The 21,158-nt window shown below is 39.9% G+C and overlaps 1 protein-coding gene across 2 annotated transcripts in view; it reads left to right on the forward strand.

Annotated features, from left to right (window-relative positions):
• The window catches only part of LOC136719143 (homeodomain-interacting protein kinase 2), a 30,029-nt gene extending 19,922 nt beyond the window's left edge, over window positions 1-10,107 (forward strand). For both annotated transcript variants that reach the window (XM_066696988.1, XM_066696989.1), the window contains 6 exons: window positions 6,830-7,041; window positions 8,217-8,330; window positions 8,464-8,550; window positions 8,832-9,016; window positions 9,327-9,432; window positions 9,815-10,107. In XM_066696988.1, coding sequence (XP_066553085.1) covers window positions 6,997-7,041; window positions 8,217-8,330; window positions 8,464-8,550; window positions 8,832-9,016; window positions 9,327-9,432; window positions 9,815-10,096 — 819 coding nt within the window. In that variant the 5' untranslated portion in view covers window positions 6,830-6,996 and the 3' untranslated portion in view covers window positions 10,097-10,107. The remainder of the gene's footprint in view (window positions 1-6,829; window positions 7,042-8,216; window positions 8,331-8,463; window positions 8,551-8,831; window positions 9,017-9,326; window positions 9,433-9,814) is intronic.
• Window positions 10,108-21,158: the final 11,051 nt, after the last annotated feature.

Here is a 21,158-nt window from a genome sequence, read left to right on the forward strand (position 1 = left end):
TTATTAATGCTAGGTCTTTCCTGTTTCCATTTGTGGAAGTAGAATCATCCTTTAAATATTATAATCCAGTGTCATGATCCATTCTGCTTTCACGGTGGTCAACTCAGTGTGACATTTGTCAGAATGTTTAAACATTTGTAGTTTAATTTCAGCAATCTTGCAATCAAAATGTGTTGAGTGTAACAAAGTTCCTATTTTTACAAAGAAAAATCCTTCTAATTCTAATTGCCTTGAACCGAGTGTTTGGGATTCATTGAGCCTCTGTAGCTCAATCATCTGTGCACACTTTCTCCCTCTCTCGCTACACCTTGATCTCTTGTAAGTGCAAATCACTCAGTGATTAAGGTAATCTTTTTATCACATCCACCAAATGTCTTTCATTGCCTTGGACTTTGCGGATTACACCTGGCTAAGGTGGTCGAACTCCTGGTTGATGTTCTGCATAATGTGGTTTAGGTACCTCTTGCAGTGGAAAATCTCATATTTACAGATTTATGTTAATATAATTGACTTCTTAAACTACACTTCAGAATATCGTTTTCTGTAAAGTTTGAGTTTGATCATAGCTACTGGTGGTGATCGCTGCATGTAGTCTACAGTCTGTCAATATTGCTATAGCTTTGGTATTTGTGCTACTGCCTTGCAAGAAGTTGATGGCTTTTACAGCATACATATTCAAATATCTGTCCTCATCTACCCAACGTTAGTATGAGGCTGATTAGTGGTGAGTTATATTGTTTAATGAAGGGAATTGTTCATCAAAAGTTCACTGGGTATACAAAGAGAATGTCGATTGCGATTCCAGATTTATACATACAAACATAAGTGTGTGTGTGAATGCACTATATGTTCAGGTTTTGTCAACACTGATAACTGTGTGGAAAGATTGTTTTTGACTTGGCTTTTTAGTGTGCACTTTTTTTTTTTATTAGAAATAATATCCAGTCTTTCAAAGTGTTCACCTTTTGTTGCCTTGTACCATGAAATGTAAAGGCAGGAAAATATATATTTTTGTAATAGCAACCCTAAATTAGCTCAGGTGTAAGCAATCACCAAGTTAAGTGTCCTCCACTTACATTACATTGTAGTAATTCACATGATTTCAGGATAAATCCATCAGTTATATTCCCTATGCTGGGAGGTGCATTTCAAAGCAAAGATTCAACCATGAGCATCAAAGAGCTTTCAAAACAACTCTAGGACAAAGTTGTTGAAAGGCACAGATCAGGGGATTGGTATAAATAAATATGAAAGGCCTTGAACATGCCATGGGGCACAGGCAAGATGATTATTAAGACCCTGCCTAGATCCGGCCATCCCTCCAACCTGGATGACCGAGACGGAAGGACTGATCAGAGGGGCTATCAAGAGGCCAATGGCATCTTTTCCAAGACTGGTCAAAGTGTGCATGTGACAGCATTATTACAAGCACTTCACAAATATGGCGTATAGTAGTCATGAAAGTTCACCTTGAATCCCTTTTGAAGTATAGAAAAAACACTAAGGAGATTCTGTAGCCATTTGGCAAAAAGTGTTGTGGTCTGACAAAAGTAAAACGGATCTTTTTGGCCTAAATACAAAGCATTATGTTAGGTGCAAAACCCAATATTGTGTATTCCCACATGGAGCAAAGTACAGAAAAGTCCTTAAGGAAAACCTGCTGCCCTCTGCAAGAAAGCTGAAACTGGTATGGACATTCACCTTTCAGAATGACTGTGACCCGAAGCACACAGCCAAAACTGTACTGGAGTGGCTAAAACAAAAAGTTAAATGTCCCCATCGGAGCCTCGACCTCAATCCAAACTTCACGCTCCCCAAGAGTTTGACAGTTTTGTGAAGAACTGCCAAATCTATGTGTGCAAAGAAATGTCATTCATTCAGTCGATTGCTGCAGCAATATTGTTGATTGTTGTTTTTTTCATTGTTTTTAAAGAGGAAAATAATGATCAGACAGCAGAATGGTTCAGATTGTTTTGAATACTGTTTATGTAGACATTAGGATTTTATTCCGAACGGAATTAAGAAATGTTTTCCCCACTTGTTGCTGATGTGGTTTATATTATAAAAACAGTGAAATGGGAGACTATATGAACATGCACTTGATTGATGCAGTTATTTGGCAATCCCGTGTTATGTTGGCTGGTTTCTAATTTAGAAAATATACTATGGAGGGAGTATAAGTACAGCATGTGACATAGAATGAGACTGAGGGCACAGAGTCTTTTGAGGGAAACTGGTGATGCTGGTGATGGCGGATCCTGCTAGTCATAGTGTTGCTGTCGGACTGCGGTCACTGGCTGAAGGGTCGCAACCTCGCACGACCCGTGGAGTCTTTGTATCGCCTCAGTCCAGTCTCACAGCCTGGCGGACCAGACGCCATTGTTACTGCCTCTGTCAGGCCGTCAGCACCTCCTGCTTTACATCAGCGACAGAGGCAACTGTCAACCCCTGTCAGTGCAGTAATTCGACTTTGTATTTTGCAGACTTCTCTCTTCTACATATTTTCCTTAGCAACAATTGTTTTTGGATGTTTAATTTTGCTTTTAAACTGTTCTACCACTAATGGGCTACATTATGAAAAAGGTATCGCATTTATTTATGGTCATTGTACAAACTGGTGTAGCGACAAATCAAAATGTCCTCCACTGGTTTTGAAAATCGGGTGTATAGCAAACAGTGTTGTTGACTGGTGAGCCTGTTCACCCGTGAGCTGCATGTGTTTATTACAGAAGCAGCTCCTGTGCAGTAGGAGGGTCTGATCTAGTCCAGGCTGATCTAGTCCAGGCTGATCTAGTCCAACTTTGCATGATCTAAACACATAGGGGAGATGGGCAAAATGGCGGCGCGGCGAAAATGCTCACTAAATGAGAGCGCTTTTAAAGGAGTCAGATGAGGGATGTTTTGGACATTGTACTGCTTCGGAGACCGATAAAACTGAATTAAGCAAATGTTTTATTGTCAACTTTTAATTTGGCACATTGTTCAGTATTGTAGACAGTTATGACAGCGATTTGGGAGGGGTGGAGGGCGCAGAAGTTTATGACGAAGGGGTGTGAGGTAGGGCTGGGCGATATGTAATTTTTTTTAATCGATAATCGCCTTAGAAACTATCGTGATATCCGATAATATCGTCTATTCCACACTGACCCCGCCCACCTGTGAGCGTGCACGCCATCGCTCGCCTCCGACGTCAAATTCTTCCCAGCAAAAAATGGAGGACAACGGCTTGATATCCAAGAAAAGATGTTCAGTGTTAATTTGGCAGTATTATGGTTTTAAACCAAATGCAGATGGTGAACTAGCAGATCCAACAGAGCTATCTGCAGGCTGTGCAAGAAAAAAGTAAAGGTTAAAGATGCACAGGCCACTAATCTCCACAGCCATATTCAAATACACCATCCAGCAGTAGTGCCCTCATTTGAGCCCCGCTCCGCAGCCGGATCTCAAAGCGGGAAAAACTCTAGTTTAACACCGATTGCTGCTGCGTTCGTTTGTGGGAAGAAGTACAATAAATCTAGCTTAAAATGGACACAGTGCACTCTTGCTGTGACCCGTTTTCTGGTTAAAGAGATGATGCCTCTTAGTCTTGTGGACAAGGCTGAATTCCAGTCCATGCTGCAAACTTTTGACCATCAGTATGACATACCCAGTCAGAATTATTTCTCAAGAACAGCTATTCCAGAGCTGTATAATAAAGTGAAAACCGAAGTTATGAGTAACATCAGTAGCGCGGACTATGTTGCGCTTACGACAGATATGTGGTCCAGCAGCAATACGATGACACCTTACATGTCGATTACTGCTCATCCCATAGACAAAGACTGGGTCCTACAATCCAACTGCTTGGGAACCATTTACGTGCCTGAGAGCCACACTGCAAATTATTTGGCGGATAGTCCCTTGGAAAGTGTTAAAGAATGGCGCTTCAATGAAAGAAAGGTTTCATGTGTCACCACAGACAACGGAGCTAATGTTGTTGCAGCCATATAGCAGCTAAATTGGCCATGGCTTAACTGTTTTGGGCATAATTTGAATGTCGCCATAAACAATTCACTACAGAAGGAGAAGGCCAGCACAGACCGAGCATTTGGTGTATGCCGGGCCATTAATGGGGCTTTCTCGAAGAGTTGGCACCAAAGATGTGAACTCGTGAAAGCGCAAGAGGAGCTCAACATCCCCCATCACTCTCTCGTTACAGTAAGCTAACCATTATAGACTATTCAATTTTAAATACAATATATTTTAATATCATTATTATTTTATATTATTTTGGTAACATTTTAGAAAAAGGTTTAATTAGTTAACATGAAATAATAATGAACAATACAGCATGTATTAATCTTTGTTAATGTTAATTTCAACATTTACTAATACATTATTAACCTCTGGGGACGGAAAAATCGTGCATAACTTACATAATATTAAATATCTTTTAAAACATTTGAGATAAAATAAATCGTTTTTTTACCTGTGTAGCTGAGATTCCGCTGAAACAGCCATGTGCGATTTGTTTACATCGCGTACTTCCTGGTTTTAGAAATCCCGTAAGCAATGAGGCTGGCATTGCCCAATGGAGAAGCTGTTACTATAGGTAACACATGACTTCTAGATCTGCCTTTTGTTTTCTCGAAAAAATCCTTTCTGATCGGCTGCATAGATCACCTGATAAGGGCCGGCTTACAGGCGCTGCGAAATACAGCTCCAGACAGAGAGACGTGGGGGGTGGGCAGACGCAGGATGGCATCGCTATTCTTTCCATAACTTGGACATAATACATACTATTGCTATACATGTGGTATCTATGGATTCAGAAGAGCTTCAGCTATGGATTTATGCAGGTAGTATGTTCGTATAATATAATAATACAATATAAACTGCATTATAGAGGCGGTGGCGTCAGGAGTTATTATAACTGTTAATGTTAGAAATTGTAGGTTCAATTAAATAACGTTCTTATGGTGTTTGGATTTTATTTTTATTTATTTTAAGAACGATTTTTTTTTTAAACACCGAATCATATTTGTTTAAATTTACAAATGATTTCCATACGCAAGTGATAAGGTGATTTTTGTTTATGCACATAGCCTATAATTTGATTTAAAATAAAACTTGTTTAATAGTCTAAATGGCGTACTGATAAATGCAATTTGTCTGAATGATTGAATATCCTAAGCATTGTGTCCTAAATAAAACATTTTTTCAAAGGTTCGGCTGTCTCTTTCTTTTTAGCGTTAGTCTTTTAATTGTTTTTCAGGTTTCCACGTTTAATTGATTAATATTTGTATTATTTATATTCTATTCATTGCATTAAAAGCCTATAATATTTCTAGAGCTGTTTCCTAGCCAAGCTATTGTCATGGTTTTCAACCATCGCCCTCTATCTCCACTAGAGGCCGCTGTCTCCCTGTCTTTCCTTTTCTCTTTATTGTTCCTTTTCACCTATTAACATTCCTCCACATCCTTGTGCACTTCTGCTGCTGTCCTCTGTTTCCATTGGCTCTGCACCTTTCTTCCCAGTTCCTGCTCCCCGTCTTAAACCCATCATTGCCCTCACTCGGGGCGAAGTCTCGTTAAGCTATGCTTACGACCCCGAGCCCTGTTGTTTGAACAATTCTCATTCAGAGCTCTCTGAAGCCAAACATTTTTGCTGAATCACTGCTGAATACAGTTGCAAGAATAGATCAGTAGTCTGTGCAGGATGTTTCTGATGAAGATGTTCAAAGCAAACTGAAAGAGGTATTAGTTGAACACATTCCCTGAAGTACTTTTTGCTGTACAATATACATACTACTCATTGACAAATGTCCACTCATAATTTTCAAAGATCTGATGTATGGGAATAAGTTCAATTTATTATCACAATGAACAGTTCATCACCTTTTTCTGCGACATTTACATTTTTTTAGGTATTTAATCAAGGAAGAGTGGACTGGAGTGATGATACTGTTGTGGAGAAGTTGCCTTCATCCAAGCTGCTGCACGCTATTACACTTCTGTAGTAAATCGTGATCAAATTGAGGAATTCAAAGAAGGCCTTGAAACAATCAGTACAGCAACTTTGATTAAGAATCATTGTTATTAATCATTGTTAACAGCGTTATATGTGAAAAACCATGGATGGTTTTAGTGGCAATGTTGTGGAGGTGACGTTTATTTTTGTACTTGTATGTATATTTATATATACATCTATTGTGTTGCGACTTTTATTATTGGACCCAGATGTTATCATAACCCTGGGATACTGATGATCGTAACAATGACATTCTACTTCCAGAACATGCTTTAGTGTCTCACAACTGACTTGACTCCATTCCAAATCAATCCACACAGCAGTGAAGATCTGTGAAATAGCCAACCTACGGTGGTAATTTATGTTTTTAGTTTTCGAGCTGACTTTTGCAAACTTTAGGTGAGTAAGATAAAGAGTAAAGAATGTCTGTGAAATCGCCCGAGATTGGGACCAGCAGCAGCGGTGCCACTGTTGCCACGGACGAGGATAACGGTGAATACCAGATGGTGGAGCATGAGGTGCTCTGCTCCAAGAGAAACGTGTATGAAGTCCTGGAGTTCCTGGGCTGGGGCGTCTTCGGCCAGGTGGTGAAGTGCAGGAATCACCCTACCAATGGGATAGGGCCATCAAAATCTTGAAGAGCAAATCCACCTATGAGCAGCAAGGCCTGATCAAAGGCAGCATCCTGGCCAGTCTGAGCAGAGAGAGCCCATATAAATACAACCTTGTCCAGGCTTACGAGTGCTTCAGGTACAATGGTCACTTGTGCCTGGTATTTGAGATGCTGGATAAGAACCTGTACGACTTCCTCTGCTTCAGGCACCTGCCCCTCAAGTACATCAGGCCCATCCTACAGCAGGTCACCACTGCCCTGAGGAAGCTGGAAAGATTGGTGATGATCAACACCGACCTCAAGCCTGACAACATTATGCTGGTGGACTCGGCCAGGCAGCCCCTCCAAGTCAAGCTTTTCGGCCTGGCTATTCATGTCTCGGAGGCAGTGCGCTCTGCCTGCAGGACACATATTTCAGGTAAGGCAACGTGGCATTGCTTTTTCTAAATAATCCTGTGTGTACAGTCTCCTGTGTGCTTTACATGGAGCACATGAAGATGTGTAGTTGTTAAGCACAATGTGGCCAGTTTCTGTAAAACATGGGAGAGAACTTTATTACAGGAGACCAGGAGAAAGAGAACGTGGATGACAAAACAACTTTTAATCTTAGCAGGAAACTAGATCAAGTACACATGATGTTTTATAAGTACACAATTTCACAACAGAAAATACTGCATTTCCCATAGTTTAAAAGTAATTATTAAAAGTTCCAATAGCAGCACATTGATGAATAACAAAAGTGTGCATTCTGGGAAAGAAAACCTGTACTGACTTTATCTTCAGCGAACCCCCTAGCAGCTTAAGAGACATTTATAAATGTTCATACAAAATATAGCTCACAGTGTCAGACGTTCTACAGAGAGGGGTGTTTCAAATCAAACCAGGGAAATATGCCAAGAACTAAAGCCAAATACTACAAAGTGAGATCAAATTCATATTCCTCACGTTTTCCTTGCTGTGGGTTTTGTTAAAGCAGGCCTTGGTTACAGAGTCACCCCCTGTCTGCAATCTCATGTCTTGCTTGCCTCTTGCTTCTATGTGTCCTGTCTCTGCAGGAGACTTGCACCTGATAGAGTATTGAGCAGTAAACGCAGAGTCTCTGACACATTCTCGTCTCTTCTGATGTTCAAATGAGAGGCTGTCGATCATATTTTGTTCTCATCCCGCAAAAATAGTAGGGATGATTTGTAAAAGCCTGATATGTGTCCAAATAATTTAATTAATTCTCTAGTATTTCAAGTATTTTTAAAATCCTCCTTCAGGTCACTTAATAAGCATTTGTATACAATGTGTCATATATAACCAGTTTCTAAAAATAAAAAGGTAAGGAGGTGCATATTAATGAATCCCATTCCTAGTTTTACCTGTGTATGGACTAATGTTACATTTGAATTGCATCACATGATAACCCTCCAGAAACAGATGGTTTGTTCCAAGCGGTAAAACATTCCTTACCTATAGAACACTGTTTGGAAAACCCTTCTCCTGGTTCACGGATAAATGAATCCAGTTCATGAATTGACGTGTGTGTGTGTGGTTTTTGATTTTCCAGCATTACTCTCAGTGGGTTTTGATGTATTTTTGTTTTTCTAGATCCGGTACATTGTTGAGATGCAGGGTTTGCCTGCAGAGAACCTGTTAAGTGCCGGGACGAAGACAGGAGAGTTCTTTAAGAGAGACTTGGCTGACTCTCTGTGGAGACTGAAGGTCAGACCTCAACACATTGAGGCTAGAGCATTCAAAGACACATTTGTTCTTCTTAAACTAAACTGTTAGAAAATGTGTAAATAGCCCTATCTGTGTATTAACACCTGTGTAAAATCACCTCTGGAATCCACAGATACCAGAGGAGCATGAGGGAGAGACGGGGATCCAGTCAAAGGAGCAGTGGCTGTACATGTCCAGTGGTTTTGATGGCATGGCGCTGGTACGGAGCCCTTCCAACACTCGGTCGTATTAACTGTGTTAGCAACTGCAGAAGTGCAGGCATCTCATTTTCACTAATGTTCTGCATTCCTATGTATTGTTCAGCACATTTCACAAAGGTCTAGTAGACTTCCAGTTGTATTGATATGAGTCACAAATTGTGTAGGAGACATTGAAAGGCTTTTCATTGAACACTGTTTACTGCACTTACTGAGGTATAATTGTCTTGGGAAAGAGCAGGCATTATGAAGAAACCTTAACTACCCTAATTTTACTCCACAGCTCCACATGCAAATGGATCAGGAAGGGAATAACTTTCTGGCAGAACTGACAGACCGGATGCAGTTCATCAGCCTGCTGAAGAGGATGCTGAAAATGGACCCAGATGACAGGATTACCCCCATCCAAGTCCAGAACCACCCATTTGTCACATTGACTCATGTATTTGAGTTCCTCCCCAGCACATAGTATGTTTTCATAGGGGTGCAGATAAAAACAAAAGACAGAAACTGTTAACTTCTAAGAGCGCGCTTTTAAAAGCCACCTTGTGTTGTGTCTCCTGTAATAGGCAGGGAATAGCTGTCGAGCTGAATCTCAAGACACTGCATTTTCACTTGATGAATATGTATCTTGGCAATGGGGTCTTTTGTGGGGAAATGAGAAATAAGAATATCAATCAGTCTATACCAGGAAAGCTTTGTCGATTTGACACATTTTAAATTTAGTGCTCAGAACATGGAGATACTTATTCTTAATGCATCTCTTCCTCTCGCCCAGTGTCATGTCTTGTGCCCAGGACATGGAGGTCTGCTATAGTCGAGTCAATACCAACGCTGCCCCCAGCATGACCTCCAACAGCCAGCTCAATGCTGCCCCCAACCAGGTGAGTAAGATTTTGTATCCCATTTTCTGTCCTGCAGGAATGATAATGTAAGTGTGACAGACTTGTCAGCTCTCTGGTACGGCCGTCAGTATTGCAACTGGCATTGAGTGGCGCTAGAGTTATAAAGGGGGTGGGGTGGAGAGAGAAAGATATGTATTGTGTCCTCACCGTTCAGGAGTGAAAAGGGTCGATCTGTGAGGGTGTCATTATTGAGGAGAGTGGCAGAAAGGCGGACAATGGTACTGCAATCAAATCATTCACTCTGCTTGAATCCAAAAACCCTCTGACATGTGGAGATGGATGGATTGCTGTCTGTGGGGTTTTGTTTCGCTTCATCTCTGCAGACAGGCGCTCTCAGAGTCTCTTTGGTGACTTTGCACAGGCACAGCAACTCGTGGCAGCAGAGGGGAACGAAGGGCACCGCAGACAGTCAGATATGACCACCGCCAACATCGCACAGGCACAGGCAGCAGACGGCTACCTCTACAACCCCCCCAGGCCGGGCACTATGGGCAGGGCTCGGCTCACCACGCGGGCCAGGAGAAACATCCCCCCTGCCCCGGGCACTATGGGTAGGGCTCACCACGTGGGCCACGAGAGTGCATTTGAGATGCTGCTTTTGTCACACAGGGCCAGTTGGTGTATTTTTTCCTTAAATAAATAAATTGATCATTTAAAAACTGAATTTTGTGTTTGCTTGGGTTCTCTTCGTCTTATATTACATTTTGTATATAGATAACAAATATGCAAAAATTGAGGAAATCCGGAAGGGGGCAAATGCTTTTTCACGGCACTGTATGTGGTCAGTTCAGTAGAGCGCTGTTAACGCTGTTCCCAGCTGTGTGAAGCGGAGGGCTCAAGAGTAGGCCTCTTACTGACCTACGTTGTGTACTTGCACTCAGAATTGAGAATATTTCCACTATTTGTCTACGTTTTAAATTTTTCAGAACTTTTGCTCAATCACTGTTGCACAGACCCAGGATGTATGTTTTATCCAGCATCACTGTAAGAACACAAGAATCCTACACTTGAAAGTCACATTAGTCTGTCAGAAGTCCTGTCCAGTCTTCTGAGTGAAGCCATTCAAAACACTCCTGAAAGATCCTGGACAGTGTTTGGGGGGAAAAAGAAAGGTTAGAACTGAAACCAGCTGCTTTCAGTGCCAAGAAGGGAATGTCTACTGTGTTAGGCTGAGAGCGCAAGACTTGGCCTCTTGCTGCCTTGCTTTGTCTAATTATTTGACCCAGTAGAGCTTGATGGTCCACTCCTGGTTGTGCCAGTTCAGCAAGAAGGGTTCTGCTCCAGTATTCGGCTGACGACATGAGGTTTCACACAGGGCCAGTTGGCGGAGGGCTCAAGAGTAGGCCTCTTATTGTCCCGTGTTGTTTACTTGGTCTCCGAATTGAAAATATGACCAAAATTTTTCCACTTTTGATTGATCAGTGTTGCACAGACCCAGGAGGGATGTTTTATCCAACATCACCGTAAGAACACTTGAGAGTGAAAGATCCTGGACAGTGTTTGGGAGAGGAAAGTCTACAGATGACATTTATTACTAAAAACTGCAAAGTCATGAAGGTGCAAGACCATTCTGTTGCTGAAGAACAGTATTGGCACCATCGAGTGGCGAGGACTGCCTGGTACAGCGGAGAGCGAAAACTATTCGGGAGGACAACTGCAGCTCAATAGTTTGACTAGACTTGTGTAAAATATCTGACTTCGCTGATAAAACTGTAAATTACAGAATGTCAACTTTTGTTTTTTGTCATATCCTCCAACTTTCATGTGGAATTATTTAGTCTCAGAGAAAATAATTAATTCTTGTGAAGTGAGTGATCAGTGGAAGACAAAACTTGAAGACCTAGCTGGTAAATACAAACAGATCTTTTCAAGGAACATACAAGATTGTGGTGAAGCTGGAGGCTGTTCACAGGATACACCCTTTCCGTTTGCCTTATCTCAGGGTCTCGCCTGGAGATTATCACAAGAAACGAGTACTTGATGAAATGGAAGAAAATGGCACTGATACACTGCATTCAAGACCAGACCGCTGAGCCAGACTGGCCAGGTAATTTGATTCAAGTGAAGCAATAATGAATGCTTTGCCCCCCCTCTCTTCTGTATACAGCATTAATTTGTGTCACATGCAGAGAAGAAACAAAAACTAAATATGACCTAGAAATGACCTCACATATTAGCAGCAGCAATATCACAGCAAGTTGATAAGACGGCCACAAGTGAGCACAGGCTCAGTCTATAGGTCACCATGTAGCGATATAACAGTATACATTCCTGGAGGCTTGCAATGTAAATAAATGCATAAATAATCATATAAAAAAAAACAACAACGAACAAACTGTTGAAAATATACAACTAACAAAGGTTCTGATTTACAGATTACATTGTGAAAACTTCGCACAGTACACATTTCCTAAACAGACATATAGACCTTTACTATATACAAAACATACATATATATACACTCACCTAAAGGATTATTAGGAACACCATACTAATACTGTGTTTGACCCCCTTTCGCCTTCAGAACTGCCTTAATTCTACGTGGCATTGATTCAACAAGGTGCTGAAAGCATTCTTTAGAAATGTTGGCCCATATTGATAGGATAGCATCTTGCAGTTGATGGAGATTTGTGGGATGCACATCCAGGGCACGGAGCTCCCGTTCCACCACATCCCAAAGATGCTCTATTGGGTTGAGATCTGGTGACTGTGGGGGCCAGTTTAGTACAGTGAACTCATTGTCATGTTCAAGAAACCAATTTGAAATTATTCGACCTTTGTGACATGGTGCATTATCCTGCTGGAAGTAGCCATCAGAGGATGGGTACATGGTGGTCATAAAGGGATGGACATGGTCAGAAACAATGCTCAGGTAGGCCGTGGCATTTAAACGATGCCCAATTGGCACTAAGGGGCCTAAAGTGTGCCAAGAAAACATCCCCCACACCATTACACCACCACCACCAGCCTGCACAGTGGCAATAAGGCATGATGGATCCATGTTCTCATTCTGTTTACGCCAAATTCTGACTCTACCATCTGAATGTCTCAACAGAAATCGAGACTCATCAGACCAGGCAACATTTTTCCAGTCTTCAACTGTCCAATTTTGGTGAGCTTGTGCAAATTGTAGCCTCTTTTTCCTATTTGTAGTGGAGATGAGTAGTACCCGGTGGGGTCTTCTGCTGTTGTAGCCCATCCGCCTCAAGGTTGTACGTGTTGTGGCTTCACAAATGCTTTGCTGCATACCTCGGTTGTAACGAGTGGTTATTTCAGTCAAAGTTGCTCTTCTATCAGCTTGAATCAGTCGGCCCATTCTCCTCTGACCTCTAGCATCAACAAGGCATTTTCGCCCACAGGACTGCCGCATACTGGATGTTTTTCCCTTTTCACACCATTCTTTGTAAACCCTAGAAATGGTTGTGCGTGAAAATCCCAGTAACTGAGCAGATTGTGAAATACTCAGACCGGCCCGTCTGGCACCAACAACCATGCCACGCTCAAAATTGCTTAAATCACCTTTCTTTCCCATTGAGACATTCAGTTTGGAGTTCAGGAGATTGTCTTGACCAGGACCACACCCCTAAATGCATTGAAGCAACTGCCATGTGATTGGTTGGTTAGATAATTGCATTAATGAGAAATTGAACAGGTGTATATATATATAATGTAATTTTACGGTTAATGTATTTTTTTTTAACGGTTAAGTATGTGTTTTATATTGCTTTACCGTAAAGCAAAGGTAAAATACACACTTAAACATCACTTCTTCTTTTCCTTTGAACACTGACCAGCTTACTATGGAGGGTAATCCGTGCCAAAATTAAAATAGGAAATAAATACATAAATAAATAACGAAATAAATAAAAGCGTAAATAAAATAGAAAATAAATACATGTATAACAAAATAAAAAACGAAATAAATAAAATAAAAATAAAATAGGAAATAAATAGGAGATTGCTCTGGTATTCTCACAGCACACACATATACATTCCGCCTATAATGTAAGGGAACATTACAAAAAACAGAATTAGAATTACAAAGGAACTACTTTGTGCTTCTGACGCACCACACTCACGCTGCCTACGCCACTGCAGCCGCACGTCCCTGGAGGCCATTTTTTGCAGTAAAGACGTTGGTAACGTCGCCGGTTGGTGCACACAAAACTAAAGACTCAAACTTCTGCTCCCAGAGCTAGTCAGGTTTGGGAACACTGTTTAATACACATGTCTGTTTTTAAAAGTTTCTTTAGCATATATTTGGTCAAGAATACATTCTTATTTTTATTGTTATTATTTTCACGGACTAAATAGAAAAAAACAACTCAACCTGGACATAGGGCATACTGTGTGTGTTTTAACTTTTTAAATAGATTAATAACAGTACTTGAGGGAAAACCGTTGTGATTTTTCGAATATATGTCTGTGGGTTCAGTGTAAGTTGTTTTTCGGTGTTGTAGTTGCTTTGCCAGCATCATGTGCAAGAGATACGAACTGACCTACAATTTGTCTTTACAATTTTGTGCGTGTTGTCTGTACTGCCCTTGAGCGGTCGTCCTAAAACCTGCCCGAAGCCGCCCGGAGATCAAAGACAATAACTTTCTTTTAAAATGAAATGAACATATCGTTACTCTTCGCTAAGATGAAAACTTCCTGAATTACACTACCAGCTAATTTGTAACTATTAGTTTCTGTACACATTCTGGACTGCGGCAAGAGCTCGGTTTTCCTGATTTCTATAAATAAGCAGCTAAAATGTGCATTGTTTGTCTTGTGGACATCCGTCAAGCTCGACTCTAAAATATAACCGTGCATACATACGAGGGGCTCACGGTGCCATAGCCTGTGTTCACCTAGAAACTACTACATCAGTGGTGGAAACAGCTGATTTCCAATCAGAGGCATATTTCTAGAAGCTGCACAAATAGAGAATTGTGCATCCTCACCCGTTTCAATCACAGAGGCCCACCGACATAGATCTATGATAGAAGCGTCACAAACCGCCTCTAGTTTGCATATATAATGTCAGTTGATACGGGATTGTTCGCTGGTGATGTGTGGTTGTGAAGCAAAGATTTTGGGCTGTTTTTGGACTTCGAAATGACTCAGAATCGCGCATTTCAGGTCTCCAGTTGTCAAAATCGTACGGGGGACCCCCCACCCTGAATTACACAATCGTCTTCGCCCTAATTTTTCAACACTAATTTTGTGCAGTGCACAGTGGGACAAAGGAAAATGGGAAATACTTGAATCTAATAAGACACAAAATGCTTGAAAGTTTCTATTATATTTATCTATATGAATACAATAATCTTTAACAAATTACAATTTAAGTGGTCTGAAACGGTTTTAGTACTAATATATACATTTATTTAAATATTTTATTTTTGTACTTTGTCAAATTAATGTGCTAAATATAAGCTATGGGGTATATTACTAATTCACAGAATTGTGTGTGTGTTGGAAAGGGTCATTTGAAGGTGTGACCCCCCCCCCCCCCCATGACTATACTTTGACCAAGAAATGTGGACCCTGACACAAAATAATTGACTACCCCTGTCTTACATAGTGGAAATTGTCAGAGGAGACGTGCTTTATGTAGAACATACGGTGGCCCTGAAGTGCAACTGCTGAAAAAATAAAACAGCTGCTGAAAAAATAAAGCAGCGGCTGCGAGATTTGCAGTGGCTGTGAGATTTAGAAGTGCTGAAAAAATAAAGCAGCTGCTGCAGCATTTTCTGAGGCAATTACGGAAAGGGAGGGTGCATTGTGAAATATTTGACTGATGCCATTGGACAGCAAGCAAGTCACGTCGGCCGAGCAGCTTCTCAGAAGAGACAACAGAATCTGAGAAACGGGCGCCAACTGCGCAGAGCGCGAAGTATCATATTAATATTGCTGTGATCTGCTCTCTATCCACTTTGTGGTGATATATTAAGAGTTATAGGGCTGTCCTAAAATGTATTCGAAATTAATGAAAGCTTAGGTAGGAGACAGAATGGGGTTAAAAGTAGCTAGATTTACTAAATTAACAACTGTACTTCATTATTACAAGGCAGTGTGACAGTGCTTTATTATTCTTAAGCGCTAACAGAAAACATCCGTTAACAATTCCATCAGAAGGAGCAGTTTACTGATCTAATACACAAGAGCATGAGCTAATTTGGGAAATGCAAAATCAGAGAGACGGCTTTAACAAATATGAATCTCCAAAACACTAAGAAACAATAATAAACAACACATTAATATAAGATAGTATTTTTATTTTAGGGGCGGCACGGTGGCGCTGGGTTCGGGTCTCGGCTCGGTGTCTGTCTGCGCAGTTTCCCCGGGTCTCCGGCTTCTTCCCACCGTCCGCCAGGTTGATCGGCAAAGCTAAACTGCCCAGCAATGGGCTGCGTCCCGTCCTGGCTGTATTCCTGCCGATCCGCCTTGCCTGCCGGAATCGGCTCCGGCTTCCCCGCCACCCTGACCAGGATAAGCGGCTTCGAAAATGGATGGATTTTTATTTTATTAAGGACTTTTGCATTGTCTCTCTAACTTATCTTACTTCTACATGCGTTTTATACTGAATGTACTTTTCTGCTTTAAAACCACGACCTGTCAGTAGTGTTCTGTAACAAAACATTAACCCATTTACACAGAAAATTATATTTAATTGATATAAACAGCAACATCTTTTATTATTATTATTATTAATGAGTGTTATTCTATCTTTTGGAATTGCTCTCAAATTAGCCTGCCCCACTTATGCGTGACCAGACATTGTAATTTACATTGGATCATGACTACTTTACTTTTTATACGTAAAATCTTTCAAATACAGTTAACAGAAAATAAAGCTTCCACAGTAAATTAATAACTGTAACAGAAAAACACCAACCGAGTACATACTCACTCTAAAAATTGAAGATTCTTCAGCGGTTCTAACGAACCTTTGGATTGTTCGTGAGTTAAAGGGTTCGTGGTAAACACAAGGGAGCATTTAAGAGCCCTTTTCATCATGATCGCGATTGATTTAACGTACATTCAACGTGCTTCAATGATCCTGGTTTGCAGGGAACCTTGTTAAAGGGTTCTAATAAGAACCTTAAGGATCCTCCACAGTATCAACCCTGGGAATCCAAAAAGGTTCTTATTAGAACCTTCACTTCTTAGAGTTTACATATAGGCTGAGTACTGTAATTGTATATGGACATATACATGTTTAGTTAAATTAGTGATACATAAGCTTTCATTAATTTCGAATAGATTTTAGGACAGCCCTATAAATCTATTAACATGTCACCACAAAGTGGATAGAGAGCAGATCACAACAATATTAATATGATACTTCGCGCTCTGCGCAGTTGGCGCCCGTTTCTCAGATTCTGTTGTCTCTTCTGGAGAAGCTGCTCGGCCGACGTGACTTGCTTGCTGTCCAATGGCATCAGTCAAATATATTTCACAATGCACCCTCCCTTTCCGTAATTGCCTCAGAAAATGCTGCAGCAGCTGCTTTATTTTTTCAGCACTTCTAAACCTCACAGCCACTGCAAATCTCGCAGCCGCTGCTTTATTTTATCAGCAGCTGTTTTATTTTTTCAGCAGTTGCACTTCAGGGCCACCGTAATATGACGTCTAATGTGCTTTAAAATACCTCGCGGTATTAAGGCAGTGCAGACTGGGAAGGGGGCGTGGTTTAATTATGAAGTGAAAATTAGTTTGTTTGCAGCACATGTAGTCATGTAGGGTTTTTTCATTCACTATATATATATATATATTGTGGGAACGTTCTTTAAAACTATTATTGTTATATCGTTTTCCTGACATCCTTTAAACTTACCATTACTATGCGTACATTCACAGTTATAGGTACTTTCTAATACTAGATAAAGGATGGATATGCTCTGACAAACTGTATGATTTGATCTGCTTATATTGACTTATTATGAATTTAAAAGACCGGTATGTACCAGTATACATTCAAAAGATTAAGCATTTAAACTTACATTAAACACATACATGCAATGTTAAGCTCTATTAACACAAAGCGCGATTGGATAATATGGATTAATAGCAGGTTGACAGGCTCGCAGACTCGGCTGCACTTTTAAACAGCACCGCGCTCACATGTGCGCTAATAATCGGTACTAAAGTCCCGTATATACGAGTTTAACGTGCTGTTATTATTATTAGTAACCTCAGTGGAATACGTATTAGTATATAAAGCAGTTAACGAATGTAATTTAGTATAGTAGCAGTGGATACATATTGGTGTATATACAACAGTATATAATTATATAAGTTATAATGTAGTATATATAATATGATACAGTAGTGTATTGGGATATCGTATGGTAAAAACGTATGTAAAGCAAGGTAAAATCATAGAGAACATGCTGTATTATAGGGAATGAACTGAGACTAATAATAATGTTTTTATTCCAATACTATACGGGCTTTGATTGTATTGTCAGACTACATGTAAGGACAGTGTAAATCCCTGCTAACACACAATGTTTACGTTTGTGTCAATGTTGTGTGTTAGCTGGGATGTGACTGCTTTGTATTGTAAATCGCCTTGGTATGTCCTTGATCATGTCTGCAGATCTCCTGGCTTAATCATGTTTTGCTGTCGCCAGCTGGACTTAAATAAAAATAAAGTTATGGTCTTTGATCTCTGGTCGTCACCAGGTGCCTCCGGGCAGGTTTTAGGACGACCCACAACATCGAATAAATATCTGTCTGTGTTTACAAATATGCTTCGTAAAACACATGGCCTCATGTGCTGTAGGGGTGTGTTAAGAAAGTTAATAAGGGGATTTCCAGCATTGCTGTTTTTAATGTGAATATGTAATACCATTTTTTTTTCAATAACAGTAGATGATTTGAGTTCCTTTAGGTGCAGTAGTCCTTCATGTGAAAAACAATGCACAGACTCAAAGAGCTTGTTTCGCACCTTCGGACACCCATGACCAGAGGTCAAACAGTGAATTGCCCTTTAAGAGGCTGTAACAGGAGTTTCAAAGTGACGTCTTCTGTTAGTGCTCATATTTCTAGAAATCACAGAACCAGTTCTAAAAGAATATTGACACTCCAGGTGAAAGCCAATTAGATGTGTTGCCAGAAAATGTGCCAGAATTGTACTTAAAACAGCTGTCTATGTTCTATATGAAATTGCAAGCAAAATACCTGGTACCATCCTCCACATTTCAGAGGATCATAGAAGAGATGGAAGATCTGCAATGTCACAGGTATATTTACAACATAAATTGGAATTTGCACTGAAAAATGACAAGTCAGTGTCAGATACTGATGTTTCGAGGATTTCTAAATCTACACAATGCATACATGTTAATTTCCTGTGTGACATTTATCCGGTACCAGGTTACAAAATTTGTGGATTTAAAGTAATTTCTTTAAAACACAATCCAGTTTCAGTTTAAGCCCCCCCCTCCCCAGGTTAACAGCCTGGTTAAGTGATAAGCCATTGCTTAAATTGAATAGATTAAGTGATAGTAGTTTCATAATTAGCTGTGAACAGTTTACTAAATCTGGGTGTTTTCTTTCTTCAATGAAAAGGCATAGAAATGTCAGGGAAGACACTCATACATTGCTGAGTTGTATCCAGTCGGTGTTGCCAAACCTGAGAAATGAAGAATTAAATTCAGTTGTAAATACCATAACGACCTTGGGTGTACATACTGCTGATTTGAAATGCATAAAAGAGGAGCATCTGCTCACGGTTCTTAAACCAGTTCAGGCAAGAAACATGTCACAGTAAAGCTGGAGATCAGTTAAGTCTATCCTCTTTTGTCTTATGTAATTTGACAATTTTGTTTGGTGCTTTCGAAGTGGAATTGTATATTTCAGCATTCATCCTATAATTTATTTTACCTACTCTGAACGGAAAAAAATAAGTACAGTATGCTTTTAAGACAACAAATGTGTTATCTACCGGTTCCTAAACCTTTCCTTGTGTTTTCTGCATTTAGTTTAGTCTAAATTAACCTGTTAATCAGTTAGCCACCATATATCAATGTTTTTTGTTGTGGTTTATAGCCAAGATAATTATTCTTTCTATAGTGTTTTAGTATATAAAAATGATTTGTTCAAAGACCAATCTGTAAAATGCACTTTAGGTTTATTTAAAGGTTTTGAAGTGACTACATGTATCCCCCTCTGTAGTAATCCTACATATATACAAATATATATATATATATATATATATATATATATATATATAATATTTGGCCTATGTCTTCAATTTTAAAGATGAGGCTTTGACTGGTGTTAATTCATCCCTACTGACAAAAAGAGATTAATGAAGCTCCTCTTCTTTAAGCAGTACACCAAACAGAAGTGCAACTATGAGGGACTGTTGTACCTATTATTCCCAGAGAAGGGATATCTTCCTATGCATGAAAACTGAAACCCTTAAGAGAGAATGGCCCTTTCTATTGGAGACGATGGGCGTGCTTACACTCTGAAAGAGACATTGTCATCTAAAGGGAAGAGAGTTCTTGCCTACATGAGAAGTATTGGTAATGGAAAAAATAAAAAGGCAATTGAAGTAAATGCACTACTGGAAAATGCTGAAAATTTACAGTAGATTTTTTTTTTGATAGCTTATTAGCTAGGTAGCTACTACCATAGTTTGCAAGTTGTCAGCTAATGATTTTTTGATAGTACTATATTATTTAAATTAGTTATTAGTTATTATTAGTTATTGCTGTTATGCCAATGTGCACAGTGCACTATTTACATTTGTATTCATTACTAAATCTATTTCTTCAACATGTTCAGTGTATGTTAAGTTCAATAAATGTTCTGTGATGTGCACTATTTCAATGTTTATGTGTCTTTTAGTTTTACCTAAACAATTTCTCTCTCTGCCTTAAAGATGGGCACCACTTAAATGTTTTTCAAAACTTAAATCTTGCCTATGGCCCCCAAAAGGGTAGGGACGGCTCTGACCCCACCCATCCATGTGTAGCTAGTGACAGGCTGGCCTGCTGCATGTTTGTAGACAGGTGAGATGGCCTCGGGCCAGGTGAGTTTGCAGAAAGTGTTCTTGTTGGTTTGGGGGAATGTGGGCAGCTCTGTTTTTAGCCTCTGGAGATCTGAGATGGGCTGGAGTAGTGAAGCCAGGCCTGTATGCTTGTTGATTGCCCGGAGAAAATTTTTGTGGGAGTTTTTGCATTGAATCAGGCTTATGAATAAACTGATCCTACTGCTGCTGTGGAGAAACCTTAAATTAGTTTCCCAGACATGTTGTGATCTCAGACCTGCCATTATTATCTCTCCAGTTACATAGGAGACTTTTTCAAAAGAGTTTTCAAAACATTTACAGCTTGAAAAGTAGGCCTGCTTCCAGTTTTAGTAGAACAAAGCACTGCATGAGACTTGAGATTAATAATGCATATACATCTATTTAGAAATGTTCTTGTTGAAAGAAATAAGTTTATTTATTTCTTCCAACAATAAAACTATATCAATTAAGATTTTATTATTTTATGATTTTTCACAACTTGTTACTGTCACTGTAAAGACTGATTTGAAGCATTATTGCGGTCTGCATGTTACCTCTAAGTACATTAAAACATTGTGAAATCACAGTAGACAAATGCAAGTGGTTTGTATAAATAAATCACCAAACCAGCTCACATGGCCTCAGGGTAATGGAGCGAGAGGTAAAAACAAATTGCAATTGTCCCCAGTCT

Source organism: Amia ocellicauda, chromosome 23 (genome assembly GCF_036373705.1).
Source record: "Amia ocellicauda isolate fAmiCal2 chromosome 23, fAmiCal2.hap1, whole genome shotgun sequence".
NCBI classification, from domain to species: domain Eukaryota; kingdom Metazoa; phylum Chordata; class Actinopteri; order Amiiformes; family Amiidae; genus Amia; species Amia ocellicauda.